The sequence below is a fragment of the Panthera pardus genome, unplaced genomic scaffold (assembly GCF_024362965.1).
Source record: "Panthera pardus isolate Hobbes unplaced genomic scaffold, ASM2436296v1 HiC_scaffold_12, whole genome shotgun sequence".
Lineage (NCBI taxonomy): Eukaryota > Metazoa > Chordata > Mammalia > Carnivora > Felidae > Panthera > Panthera pardus.
Window position 1 is genome coordinate 93,686,013 of NW_026526677.1, and position 15,272 is coordinate 93,701,284.

The 15,272-nt window shown below is 38.1% G+C and overlaps 1 protein-coding gene across 1 annotated transcript; it reads left to right on the plus strand.

Moving 5' to 3' along the window:
* Positions 1-10,403: 10,403 nt before the first annotated feature.
* On the plus strand, positions 10,404-11,357 carry LOC109257374 (olfactory receptor 8B12-like). The gene has a single exon (XM_019433403.2). The coding sequence runs from the start codon at positions 10,422-10,424 to the stop codon at positions 11,355-11,357; it is 936 nt and encodes a 311-aa protein (XP_019288948.1). The 5' UTR covers positions 10,404-10,421.
* Positions 11,358-15,272: the final 3,915 nt, after the last annotated feature.

Consider the following 15,272-nt stretch of genomic DNA (forward strand, 5'->3'; position numbering starts at 1 on the left):
ACGGATGTTGGCGAGGATGCAGAAAAAGAGGATCTCTTTTGCATTGTTGGTGGGAATGCAAGCTGGTGCAGCCACTCTGGAAAACGGTATGGAGGTTCCTCAAAAAACTAAAAATAGAACTACCCTACGACCCAGTAACTGCACTACTAAGTATATACATATACATGTATATACATATACATACATACAATGGAGTATCTACACATTCAATGCAATCCCAATCAAAATTGCACCAGCATTCTCTCGAAACTAGAACAAGCAATCCTAAAATTCATATGGAACCACAAAAGGCCCCGAATAGCCAAAGTAATTTTGAAGAAGAAGACCAAAGCAGGAGGCATCACAATCCCAGACTTTAGCCTCTACTACAAAGCTGTCATCATCAAGACAGCATGGTATTGGCATAAAAACAGACACATAGACCAATGGAATAGAATAGAAACCCCAGAACTAGACCCACAAACGTATGGCCAACTCATCTTTGACAAAGCAGGAAAGAACATCCAATGGAAAAAAGACAGTCTCTTTAACAAATGGTGCTGGGAGAACTGGACAGCAACATGCAGAAGGTTGAAACTAGACCACTTTCTCACACCATTCACAAAAATAAACTCAAAATGGATAAAGGACCTGAATGTGAGACAGGAAACCATCAAAACCTTAGAGGAGAAAGCAGGAAAAGACCTCTCTGACCTCAGCCGTAGCAATCTCTTACTCGACACATCCCCAAAGGCAAGGGAATTAAAAGCAAAAGTGAATTACTGGGACCTTATGAAGATAAAAAGCTTCTGCACAGCAAAGGAAACAACCAACAAAACTAAAAGGCAACCAACGGAATGGGAAAAGATATGTGCAAATGACACATCGGACAAAGGGCTAGTATCCAAAATCTATAAAGAGCTCATCAAACTCCACACCCGAAAAACAAATAACCCAGTGAAGAAATGGGCAGAAAACATGAATAGACACTTCTCTAAAGAAGACATCCGGATGGCCAACAGGCACATGAAAAGATGTTCAACGTCGCTCCTTATCAGGGAAATACAAATCAAAACCACACTCAGATACCACCTCACGCCAGTCAGAGTGGCCAAAATGAAGAAATCAGGAGACTATAGATGCTGGAGAGGATGTGGAGAAACAGGAACCCTCTTGCACTGTTGGTGGGAATGCAAATTGGTGCAGCCGCTCTGGAAAGCAGTGTGGAGGTTCCTCAGAAAATTAAAAATAGACCTACCCTATGACCCAGCAATAGCACTGCTAGGAATTTATCCAAGGGATACAGGAGTACTGATGCATAGGGGCACCTGTACCCCAATGTTTATAGCGGCACTCTCAACAATAGCCAAATTATGGAAAGAGCCTAAATGTCCATCAACTGATGAATGGATAAAGAAATTGTGGTTTATATACACAGTGGAATACTACGTGGCAATGAGAAAAAATGAAATATGGCCTTTTGTAGCAACATGGATGGAACTGGAGAGTGTGGTGCTAGGTGAAGTGAGCCATACAGAGAAAGACGGATACCATATGGTTTCACTCTTATGTGGATCCTGAGAAACATAACAGAAACCCATGGGGGAGGGGAAGGAAAAAAAAAAAAAAAGGTTAGAGTGGGAGAGAGCCAAGGCATAAGAGACTGTTGAAAACTGAGAACAAACTGAGGGTTGATGGGGGGTGGGAGGGAGGGCAGGGTGGGTGATGGGTATTGAGGAGGGCACCTTTTGGGATGAGCACTGGGTGTTGTATGGAGGCCAATTTGACAGTAAATTTCATATATTAAAAAATAAAAAAAAATAAATAAAAAAAATGAATTCCAGTTAGTTAACATGCAGTTTTCTATTAGTTTCATGTGTACAATATAGTGATTCAACAGTTCTATACATTACTCAGTATAGTATACTCAGTATAGCTCATCATAAGAGGGCTCTTTAATCTCCATCACCTATTTCACTCATCCCCCACTTGCCTCCCTTTTAATAACCATCATTTTGTTCTCTATAGTTAAGAATCTGTTTCTTGAGTTGTCTCTCTTTTTTTCTCCTTTCTTTGTTTTGTAACAACTTTCTTAACCATTTTCTTTCATGTTAAACATTTAAGATCCTCCTACCCCACCTGTTATCTAACCAGTGCATTTTTTTTCATATTTTAAAACATATATTTTGTTGTATTGATTGATCTGTAATTATACATCATACCATAGTTGTTTCAATAACTATACTTTTCTAATATATAAATTTTGCTTTTTAAAAAAATTATTTATTTAAATTCAAGTTAGTTAACATACAGTAGAGTATTGGTTTGAGGAGTAGAACCCAGTGATTCATCACTTACATATAACCCAGTGCTCATCCCAACAGGTGCCCTCCTTAATGCCCATTACCAATTTAGCCTATCCCCTGACACGTCCCCTCCAGCAACCCTCATTTTTTTCTCTGTATTTAGGAGTCTTTTATGGTTTGCCTCCCTCTCTGTTTTTATATTGTTTAATTTTCCTTCCCTTCCCCTATGTTCATCTGTTGTGTTTCTTAAATTCCACACATGAGTGAAATCATATATTTGTCTTTCTCTGAGTGGCTTGTTTCGCTTGGCATAATACACTCTAGTTCTATCCACTTTGTTGCAAATGGCAAGATTTCTCTTTTTTTCTTGATTGCCAAGTAGTATTCCATTGTGTGTGTGTGTGTGTGTGTGTGTGTGTGTGTGTGTAGTCAGTGCATTTTTGTGCATGAATTATTTGTGGGGGAGAATTTCAATGGGTAAAATTCAGAGAGATGGGAGAGAGAGTCTAGGCAGATAGCTCAAAATGAAGATGACACAGAAACAGTGTATTCATGGGCCAGCTAATAGTTCAATTTGCCTGGAGATGAGCTAGGGGGGGCATGGGAGCCAGGGCTTAAAAGTGATAATCATTCTTCACATTTGTATAGCAATTCCTAATATAAAGAGTGCTTTTGTGAGCATTAGTTTACATAATCCTTATGGAATTATTATTTCCACTTTATAAATGAGAAAACTGGGATTTAGTTAGTTGCCTAAGTTTTCACAGCTAGTAAGTGGTGGAGATAGAATTGGGTTTTGAAATATATGTTAGGAGTTTGGGTTTTATCTTGAGAACAATGAGGAGTCATTGGAGGGTTTTATTATTATTAGTAGTAGTAGTAGTAATAGTAGTGTAGTAGTAGTAGTAGTAGTAATTAGTCTAACTTTTTGTTTTGAAATAGTTTGACTCACAGAATTTGCAAAAATAGTAGTACAGAGAATTCCTGTGTACCTTTTATCCAGTTTTCCCAATGATAATAACTTCTTTAACTATAATACTTTGTCAAAATCAGAAAATTGATATACGTACAATGCTATTAACTCAGGGTTTGTTCACCTTGGCATTATTGTCATTTTGAATTGAAAAATTCTTTATTGTGGGGGGCTGTCCTGTGATAGTAGGGTGTTTAGCAGCATCCCTGATCTCAACCCACTAGGTGGTAATAGCAACACACCCTTCCCCCATGTCAGTTTTCACAACCACAAATATCTCCCGACATTGCCAAATGTCCCTTAGGGATGGGGAGCACCATTGCCTATGGTTGAGAACCACTGCATTAACTCAAGTACAGGACTTAATCCAATTTGGTGTGTGTGTGTGTGTGTGTGTGTGTGTGTGTGTGTGTGTGTGTGTGTGTGTTGCGCGCGCGCGCGTGTGTGTGTAGTGTTCTATGACATTTTATAGCTTATATAGATCCGTGTAACCATCATGACAATCAGGATACAGAACTGTTCTATCAACCCCAAAGAAACTTCCTGATATTGTACCTTCATAGTGCCCTAACTCTGGGCACCCACTGATCTATTATCATTCTCTATAATTTTGTTCTTTCAAAATGTTATGTGAGTGAAATCATACGTATATAACACTTGATACTGTCTTTTTTTTTCTATACTCAGTATAATTACCTTGAGATCTATTTTAGGTTGTTCCTTGTATCAATAGTTCCTTTTTATTCCTTAGTAGTGCTGCTTAACCATTCACTGGTAACAGACATTTGAGTTGTTTCTAGTTTGTTGTTGTTGTTGTTGTTATCAATAAAGCTGCTGTGAACATTCAAAAAAAAAAAAAACTAAAAATAGAACTACCCTACGACCCAGTAACTGCACTACTAAGTATATACATATACATGTATATACATATACATACATACAATGGAGTATTACTCGGCAATGAAAAAGAATGAAATCTTGCCATTTGTAACTACGTGGATGGAACTGGAGGGTACTATGCTAAGTGAAATTAGTCAGAGAAAGACAAATATCATAAGACTTCATTCATATGAGGACTTTAAGAGACAAAACAGATGAACACAAGGGAAGGGAAACAAAAATAATATAAAAACAGGGAGGGGGACAAAACATAAGAGACTCATAAAAATGGAGAACAAACAGAGGGTTACTGGAGGGGTTGTGGGGGGGATGGGCTAAATGGGTAAGAAGCACTAAGGAATCTACTCCTGAAATCATCGTTGCACTATATGCTAACTAATTGGGATGTAAATTAAAAAGAAAAAAAGAAATGAATGGATAAACAAGTTGTGTTGTCTATCCAATAGAATAAAGCTTGTGAATAAAAAGGGATGGACTACTGATACAGCAACACCATGGATGGGTCTCAAACTTATTCTTCTAAGTTAAAGGAGTAGATATAAAAGACATCATAGTTGATGATTACATTTACATGGAATTAGGGATAGCAGATTCATGGTTGTCTGGGCCCAGAAATGGGGTCAGGAATTTGACTTCAAAGAAGTGGGAGAGAACTTTTTGGAGTGATAGAAACATTCTATATCTTTATTGTGCTGGTTATGCAACTGTATATATTTATTAAAATTCATTGAACTGTACACTTAAAGTGGGTGAATTTTATTATGTAGACCAATAAGAAAATGTTAAAATAGATATGGCACAACTTAAAGGTGATGAATTCTCTCAAAAGTATGAAAAATGCTCAAAGAGATAGAAAAGAGGAGGGTAACTCCAACATCTGAATACTAATAATCCTAGAAAGAAAGAACAAAAAAATTTGGTGGGAAGAAAATTATCAATAAAGAGTATGAGAAAAATTTCCCAGAACTAGATGATTTGTATTGCTAGATCAAAGGAATACTTTGAAAGAAAACAGACTTACTAAGACATAGTATTGTGAAATTTAAGAACACTGTGGGTGAAGATCGTAGGAGCTATCAGAGAGAGGGGGTGGGGGGGAGGGGGGGCAGGGTGGGGAGGTGGGTGAGAGAGAGAGGCGGGGGGAAAGACAATCACATAATATATAAAGGGACAGAAATGAGAATGCGACTGGACTTCTCACTGACAATACTGGTTTTTAGGAAAGAGGGGATCCAACACAGAAAAGCAGAAAAGGGAATTTGAGGCTGATGGCCATGCATTGAGACTAAAAAGCAATCACTCCAGATACAAACAGAGGGTGGAAGTTTCCAAGAGAAAGAAGAAATTGACAGATTATCACATATGTTTGAATATTTGGAAATTAATACTGATGGGCATTTGATAGATACTATGCAGCATATGAAAATATGAAGGAGAGATACAGGACATAGAGAAATTATTCCAGGAAAAATTTCAGATAGCACAGGTAGGGAACATAATTAGAATATAGTATTTGGCTGGTTATTTGTATAGTGATAGTTATTTGTGCAGTTCTATAGTTCTCAATACATTAAGTATTGAGAATAAAGAGGTATAATATAACTATTTGAAAGGATAGGACAAAAAATTGGAGTGGGAGGGTGTTAGAGAACTAAACCCACATATATTTTAAGTGGAAAGAATGAATTCAACAAATATTTATTAATAACTATTATGAGTTAGGCCTCCTTATATACTGATCCATGAATAAACATCTAAAAAAGAGGAATCCCTTCATTATGAAAGGGTTTGAATCTTTGGCAATCATATCCTTCCTATCTGAGATTTGCTGCCTATATTCATTCACAGCTACAATGGGGCAAGGAAGTATCAGGAAGCATCCAAATGGAATATCTGTGTTCCACGCATGGTCCTTTCTGCCCCTATGAGTAAAGGCAATACCCGCCCCACCTCCCTTGCTGATTAGGATCAATTATTTTTGCCAGGATGGTGAATCCAGGTCTTGTCTGTTAGTCACAGGCATGGGGAGTCCTAATTGCCCTGGTGGCTGCCATAACTTAGGGGTTCGTGGGACCCTTGTTGTGTCCGCTGGCATTTCATCATCTAGACTAAAATCTAGCTCCTTATGGTCCCTACTCTTTATTTACTTCTGCCATCTTACTCGTGGTCATATGAACTCAAAACTTTAATCATATTTGATATGTATTTCTTTCTTTTCTTTCCTTCTCTCCCAAACCACAGAGATACTAAATCCTGTTCTTCCATGATCTTATCTCTTGACACCATTTTTACTTTACTATCTCCATTGCTTGTGAAATCTTAACTGATCTTCCTATTTTTAGTCTCTCCCAGTTTTAGCTAATCCTGTATACGAGAGCAGTCCAAAATATCTTTATCATGCCAGGGTATAGATTTGGATGATTGATGATGACGATAGCAACAACAACATTTTTTATGTCTTCTACATCCTAAGTAATGCAAATGGCACCATTTAGGATTATTAACCCCATTTTAAGATAAGTAATTTGAAGCTCAGGAGAGGTCAAACCAAGTTTAACCAAGAGGTTTCCAAGGCTACACAGCTAGTAAGGGGAAGAGCTAGGAATCGTAGAGGTTGATTTGATTCCACATACAATTCCTCATTTAACTGGAATAGATTTCTTGGCGAAAGAAGCTGCTTCTAATAATTTTTCTGGGGCAACAGATATAAACTAGGACCAACCCAAATGAACCAGGACTTAGGATACTCTCTAGTTTGTCTCCAATAAAGGAATGGGAAGGTTGGGCAGATGTCTGTTTGGGGGACAAAAAAGATGTGTTAATTTTTGTACTTGTTGAGTTCAGGGTGGCATACTGGAACATTTTGATAGAGAGGTTGTATACACAGGACAGGGAATTAACAGAAAAGTGAGAATTTAGGAGTTAACCATACAGATGATGTTGTGGAAATTGTGGGTGAGCTCACAAACATTTAAGGAAGAAGAGGCTCAGAAAATTGGTAGGCACTGAAAAATTTGAAACATGAGGAGAATAACATGATAGAGAGACAGAATAGGAGATGCCTCGACTAGACTATAAATCCCTCCTTACAGCACGAACCATTTCTTTTGAATCCTTTTACCTAGCATTTTAATATGCTAAATGCACATATCAAAAACTAATTCAACATTAAGTATAATACAGATCATATGACTTCTGACAGATGTATTTAATTTTATGCCCATCCTGAGAGTTTAACTAAAGTCACATCAAATGAAGATATTTCAGCTGCCATCTTTTCTCTCTGGACAGGCTCTCTGACTTTTTTGGTTGGAATTGTGGTTTATTCTTGTAGGTCTCTTATGTGGGGTGAAGGTTACTGACCCCATACCACTCTGGTGCTGCCTGAAGGACTACCAGACTTATGAGGATTAATGCATGTGCATGAGGTGTATATGCAAAGATGCTGCATTATACATATTTTCCACATTGGTATGTTATAATCCATGTCTCACATATATTTTAGCATTAGCAATAAATAGAACAAGAAATCCATTATACAGAGATTCAAATTTTGGGAAAGATAGTTCTGCAACAAAAGTGATTTAATCAAGAATATTTATTTCTGTGTTTCTTTCTGCTTGTATTGGAGCAAGTCAATAGTGAAAATGACTTTATAGAAGCCCTGGTTCACTTGAAATAAAATCTCGATGCATTTGAAATGAAATTCCCATGGAAACCACCTCTGAAGTGACAAAAATCTCAGAATTTTCCCCGGTGTTGCATCATGCATACAAGAAGCCTCTAAGGTTTCTAGAGGAGAGTGAACATTTAATGAACCCCTAAGGTCTTCTTTGCCCTTGGGCCTTAAGAAAAGTTTGCTTGTAGTGCTTATTTTAATGTTTTGATAATGAGTTGCTTTTTCTATTTCTTAAATATGTGTAGTGGGATTCAGAACAGGGATTGGGATTCATTAGAGTTGTTCCGGGCCATGGAAAATTCTCAGTGTAAACAGACAGATGAGGCACTGTCCCTGCTGAGTCATAGCTGGGGGCGAGCAAGTTCTCACTCAGGTGTGTGCACACACTCACAAACACACAAACATACTCAGGCATGTGTGCAGAGGTTTTAGTTGGACTTGCCTGAGGAAAATGGACTTCTGCCTTTGTGTTTGCATTTCGTAACTTCTCCAAGAGGACGTTGGCCCTTAACTCTGAGCACGAATATAACTCATCTGCTGACACTTGAATTTATACAAATAGAGATTTACTCTTGGGATAGAGTTTGCCATACACCCTAGAAAAGGGTGTAGAGTGCAAGTTGTCACACAAAATTTTATTAGTCTTGATATCAGTCTCAGTTAATAAACTACACTGTGTGACTTGTGATTATCTAAACCCTCAGCAAGGACTCTTGCCCCCCTATCCTGTTACCACCCTCACAATTCTCTCCATCAGATCCAGTAATCGGGGTTAACATATTGTGTTTGAAGCTCAGGACAAAAATGCGATGCCTTAGAAAGGTGCTACATTAAGTTGTGAATGTCCATTGTTTTATTGGAGTAACTGATCTTACCAAGCAAATGCTTTTCAGGTCTCCTTCAAAGTTGCTCGAATGTCAGGTCATTCTATTTAAAACTGAAATCTGCAACGCCTGCCTTTTCTAGCCCTGCCTCTTGCATTCCTTTTGCTCATATACCCTTTCATTTCACAGGTTTTACCTCTCTCTTTCATGTATTTTCTGTCTTTTCCCACTTGAATAAAAGCTCCATGAGGGCAGAAAGCTTTTTTTTTCCACTGAAGAAATCACCAGGACTTACAAAAGTTTCAGGGACAGGGTCAGTGTTCAACTGGTATGTGCTAAAGCAATGCCATCCTTGTTCAAAGTCTTTCACCAATTCCCCGTTATCTGACATACTGGCTGTAGACTCTGTTCTCTGCATTTAGGTCTTGATAGAAGTTGTTATTAGTTATCTGACCAGTATTTGTTTTTAATAATGAAGCTTAAGATGGATGACCAAGTGGTGGAGAAAATTCAGTGAAAGTTTCTTTATTTTTAAGCTTGGAGAAGATGCAAATAATTCTTGGTATATATTGGATGTGAAGGAAATAATGATCCTTCTCTAAAGTATGATTCCCCTAATTTTACCTCTCTTGGTTTTAACACTTTCTACATTCCTTTCAAGGTATCTAAGTGCTTGTTTTTATCAATAAAGATTCTCATGAGATCCTTCTAAGTAAAAATGCTGCTTCAGAGATTTCATGGTCACTTAGAGGGAGGCTGAATGTTTAGTGATGAAGACTAAGAAGCTTAGAATTGGACAGACTAGGGTTTGAGTCAAGATTCTGGAACCTTGTAGTGTGTGTGCCTCTCACTTTAGAGGAGGGATTAAGTAATAGTTCTAATTTGTAAGGTTGTGGTGAGGAATAAAAAGGTAATATTATTTGTACATTGCTTTTGACACTTGGTTTTAGTATAAGGGTGCTGGATCTACACAATGCTAGGTACACAGTAAGTCCTCAATACAAGGAGGCAAGCCCATAAGGCTTTGCTCTTAATCTTAAAAAGATGTAACCAGAATGAAAGGATCATTGGAAGCCACATCAAGCATTACCAAGGGGGTAAACAAACATTTCTTCTTCCTTTGGGAAGGGGTCTCTGGAGCAGTGATCCTGAGGGAGTCTCTGTAACTACGTCACTGAGATTAGTCTCTTGTTATCCATGGGCATTTGGAAAGGATGTTGTCTCATCCCCGGAATTTGGACAAGAGACTTGCAGCAAAGCCACAATCAAAGATCAAGTTCTTCAGGGCAGCAAGATAAATTAGAGGTTTCGCCCCTCAAAGTAGAGAAGCAGAAGCAGAGGGTCTGAGCTCTGAGTTGTCACTTGCTTTTCATCGGGGCCAGTTGAGTCTCGATGAAAGAGATGGATGAGAGCCAGTGGAGAACAGCACTGTGACTCCAAGCAGAGGAGGGTGAGTGCCTGCCTGCCCTGGTCTGTCCTCTAGCAGAGTGGGTAAAAGCTCAAACCCCAGGAGCCAGACCACCTGAGTTCACCTCCTGCTGTAACTTAGTAGCATCAGGACTTGTGCAAGTCACTTAGGTCCAGTGTCCTCACCTGTGAAATGGGGATACTCATAATGCCACACAACATTTGGAACAGTGCCAGTAAATGTTCCCATTCTTTTCTTCTCCATGTCAGCCCCTTAAGTTCCATGGTGTGTGGCTTCTCTCTCTTTGTCTCAGTGACTCTTCTTTTTCCCTTACAGACTCTCCTAGAGGAGAATGGCTGCAGATAATGCCTCCTCTGTGACAGAGTTTATCCTCGCAGGCTTAACAGATGAGCCAGAACTCCAGATGCCCCTCTTCTTCCTGTTTCTAGGTTTCTACATGGTCACTGTGGTGGGGAACCTGGGCCTGATAACCCTGATTGGGCTGAATTCTCACCTTCATATTCCCATGTACTTTTTCCTCTTCAACTTGTCCTTCATAGATGTTAGTTACTCCACGACTCTGACCCCTAAAATGCTAATGGGTTTTGTCGCAAAGAGAAACATCATTTCCTATGCAGGGTGTATGACTCAGTTTTTTTTCTTCTGTTTCTTTGTGTTTTCTGAATCCTACATCTTGTCAGCGATGGCATATGACCGCTATGTCGCCATCTGTAAACCACTGCTATACACAGTTACCATGTCTCCTCAGGTGTGTTCACTCCTTCTGTTAGGTGTTTATGGGATGGGAGTGTTTGGAGCTGTTGCCCATATGGGAAACATAATGTTTATAACCTTTTGTGTTGACAACTTTGTCAATCACTATATGTGCGATATCATTCCCCTCCTTGAGCTCTCCTGCAACAGCTCTTACATAAATTTGCTGGTGGTCTTCCTTGTTGTGACCATTGGCATTGGGGTGCCCATTGTGACTATTTTTATCTCCTATGGTTTCATTCTTTCTAGTATTCTCCATATTAGTTCTACTGAGGGCAGATCCAAAGCCTTCAGTACCTGCAGTTCCCATATAATTGTGGTATCTCTTTTCTTTGGATCAGGAGCTTTTATGTACCTCAAACCACCTTCTATTTTACCCCTTGACCAGGGGAAAGTGTCCTCCATATTCTATACTGCTGTGGTGCCCATGTTCAACCCATTAATCTATAGTCTGAGGAACAAGGATGTCAAAGTTGCCCTGAAGAAGACCTTAGGCAGAAAATTCTTCGTGTGAAAATGATTGAGAAAGGAGATCCAAAGCTTTGTTTGCCAGAGTGTTTCTTTTTCTTTTCAATGAGGGAAACAAATACCAATGCTCGTTCTCCTTTACTTAGAGGGAAAAATTTAACTTGTTCTCAAGTATAATTATTCCCTCTACTCCTTACTCTACCCTAACTATTCTAATCATTATTTGTTTTATGAAAATAGTTTCCACAGTCGTAGATGGCTACTCTTGAATAAGCCTAAGAAATAATTTAATCTAGCCCTTCATGTGTTGCGTTACACACTGGGGACTCATAAATATTTGTAGGTTGCTCACGGCGACACATGTACCCCTTGCCAGACTCGAACCTAGGCCCTTGAATTCTAATCTACTTTGCTCTTCGGTCCTTTAGCCATGCTATCTTGATTCACCTTTTCCCTGGTGGATTTCATTTCAAAGGTTTTTCTTTTTCTTTTTGCACTTAAAAACGCACGTTGCATTTGACCTACTTACAGCAATGTCATGCAACTTTTCAAGAGATAACCTTTGGAACGTTATTTTTGCAACAATGTTGAAAGTTAAAAATGTGGTAATTTGATCTTGCAAAATGCTAAGTCTTAAGGTGTTTTGGTGGGAGCCAAATTTCCATATAGAATCAAGGATCGTATCCATTGAGTCAGTGTGCAGAGCTCTAAGGGTATAGGCTAAGTTGTTAGACCTTCTAATGGAGAGTTATACAGATTTAAGGGAGTTAAAAATGTTGGATACAAGCTTAGCTCATTATTTACAGATTAATAAGGTAGAATTTGGAGACTTACTTTGTGTCTGAACGAAGTAATGGAGTAATAGTTTTGGGCAGATGTGAGTCATTAGAGTAGTACCAACCAACTAGTCACCAGGAAGGCAGTTGCTATTGTATTTTAAGACATTGCAAATAGCTGTGATTTTTTAATGGTAAAGGCAAAGAGATGGTGGTGTCAGGACAGGTCATACACTCACAGTATTAGGTAAATGGAGGCACAGCCTATATAGAGAATCAGGCACAGCTTATATAAAGAACAATGAATACATTATTAGTGGTAACAGCTCCTTCAGAAGGAATAGTGTGTGCACTGTTTCCAAGATACATTAAAAAAAAATTTTTTTTTAACGTTTATTTATTTTTGAGACAGAGAGAGACAGAGCATGAACAGGGGAGGGTCAGAGAAAGAGGGAGAAACAGAATTGGAAACAGGCTCCAGGCTCTGAGCTGTCAGCACAGAGCCCAATGCGGGGCTCGAACTCACAGACCGCAAGATCATGACCTGAGCCGAAGTTGGACGCTTAACCGACTGAGCTACCCAGGCGCCCCCAAGATACTTTAACTTATTAACTTTTCTTAGGAAGTTCTCTTCTATTAGAAAAAAGGAAAGTTAGGATAAATGTTTAGTTTTGTTCTTTGGAATGGTTCCGTTCAATGAGCATGTAAGAAAAGAAATGAAAGTGAAGGGAAGGGCTGTGCTTTAGATAATATTATGGAGGGAAAGATCACTGAATTGAGTACACTTCTAAGTTGAGGGTTTCGTAAGGTTGATGGAAAATCAGCACAATCTTGGTAAATAAAAAAAATAATCCCACCCCTTTTAAGTTGAAGTATAAGTTATGTACAGAAAAGTGCACAAGTCTTAAGTGTCAATGATTTTTCACATGTATAAGGCTATGTAACCATCATCTAGGCCAAGAGACAGATTTGCATCATTTCAGAATATTGCTCCCTGACCCTTCCCAGTAAATATTACTCCCAATTCTTTTTCTGGAAATAGCTACTATTCTTACTTTTATCATTACAGATTCATTTTGCTCATTCTTGAGCTTCATATAAATATTCAATATTGTATTTACCTGTTTTATGTCTGCATTCTTTCTCTCAATAGAAAGTATAGTGTGAGTTTCACCCATAACATTATATGTGTACATATTCTGTTCTTGGTTATTGCTGTTTAGCATTCCATTATATGAATACAGAACAATTTATTTATCAACAACCCCCGTAATGGACATTTGGCTTGTTTTCAGTTTCTGCATATTATCATTAATAAAGACACTGTAAAACTTCTTGAGCATACAGTTTCTTTGAAAGATACTCATTTCTCTTGGGTCTATACCTAGATGTGGATTTACTGGGTCACAGAATAGATAAATATCTAAACTTCTTAAATACTACCAAGATGTCTTCCGAAGGGTGTAAACTGATTTGCACTCCCAACAGTTTCCAGGTAAGGATGCTCTTCATCCTTCTGAACATTCATTATTTTCTAATCCTTTTAATTTTAACTATTCTTTTAGATGTGTAGTGTGATAGCACTTAAGACTTTTTCTTACATTTCCCTAATAAGTAATAATGTTGATTTGCAGGCTATCTATTTAGTCATAATCTATTCATAATATCTTCACTAGCTATTTGGATATCAATCACCCTTTGCAAAGTGCCTGTTGAAGTGAACTGTCAGTTCAAGTCTTTTGTCCACTCAAAAATAGTGTCTTAAGTCTTTTTCTTCTTAATTTGAGTTTTAAGAAAGCATATTCTGGATATGAGTCCTTTTTCAGCCACATACACTGCAGTTATTTTTGCTCAGTATATGGTTTGCCCATGCAGATGGTCATTCCTAATGATGTCTTTTTGGTAATAGATGTTTCAATTTTAATGAAGCTCAATCTCTCAACTTTCTCCTTTAGTATTAGTGCTGTATCCTATTTAATATTTACCTATTATGAAGTTATAAATGTATTCTCATGTTTTCTTTTGAAAGCTTTATTGTTTTTCCTTTAATGTTTAGATTTTTGATAAATTTTAGATTGCTTATCATGTATGGTGGGAAGTAGAAATTTTATTTTATTTTTTCAGGAAGATATCCAATTGTTTTAGAATAACTTAAAGAAAAGGACATATCTTTTCTTTAAATTGTACTGGCTGTATTTATATGGCTCTATTTGAAGACCATGTGATAATCTTATGTGACTAGCTGGACAGGAGTTGGTTTGGAGCCTGTCAGCACAATGTTGAACAGAAATGGTAAGAACAAACATTCTTGACTTGCTTTGAGGGGATGTTATGGTTATTCTAGGAATTTGGTACCTTTAGTGCTGTTTTATTTTTTAAAATGTTTATTTATTTTTGACAGAGAGAGAGAGAGAGAGACAGAGCATGAGCAGGGGAGGGGCAGAGAGCGAGGGAGACACTGAGTCCCAAGCAGGCTCCAGGCTCTGAGCTGTCAGCAAAGAGGCCGACACGGGGCTTGAACTCACAAACCGCAAGATCATGACGTGAGCCAAAGTCAGACCCTTAACCAACTGAGCCACCCAGGCGCCCCTCTTTTGTGCTGTTTTAAATGGGTTTTTAAATTTCATTTTGTTGTGTTAATTTTATTTATTTGTTTGTTTGTTTATTTATTTATTTATTTATTTATAGCACACATGAGCAGGGGAGGGGCAGAGAGAGAGAGGGAGAGAGAGAATCCCAAGCAGGCTTGGTGCTGTCAGTGTAGAGCCCAACTCATGAAACGTGAGATCATGACCTGAGCCGAAATCAAGAGTCAGATGCTTAACCAACTGAGCCACCCAGGCACCCCTAAAATTTAATTTTCAATTGTTTATTACTAGTATATAGGAATGCATTTTATCTTTATATGGAGTTGGCCCTTGGATTACATGGGTTTGAACTGCATGGGTCCATTATACGTGGAGCTTTTACAGTACAGTACTGTAAATGTATTTTCTCTTCCTTATGATTTTCTTAATAATATTTTCTTTTCTCTAGCTTACTTTATGGTAAGAATACAGTATATAAGACATATAACATACAAAATATGACAATTGATTGTTTATGCTATCAGTAAGGCTTCTAGTAGTAGGCTTAAGTGGTTAAGTTTTTGGGAAGTCAAAAGTTATACACGGGTTTTATTTATT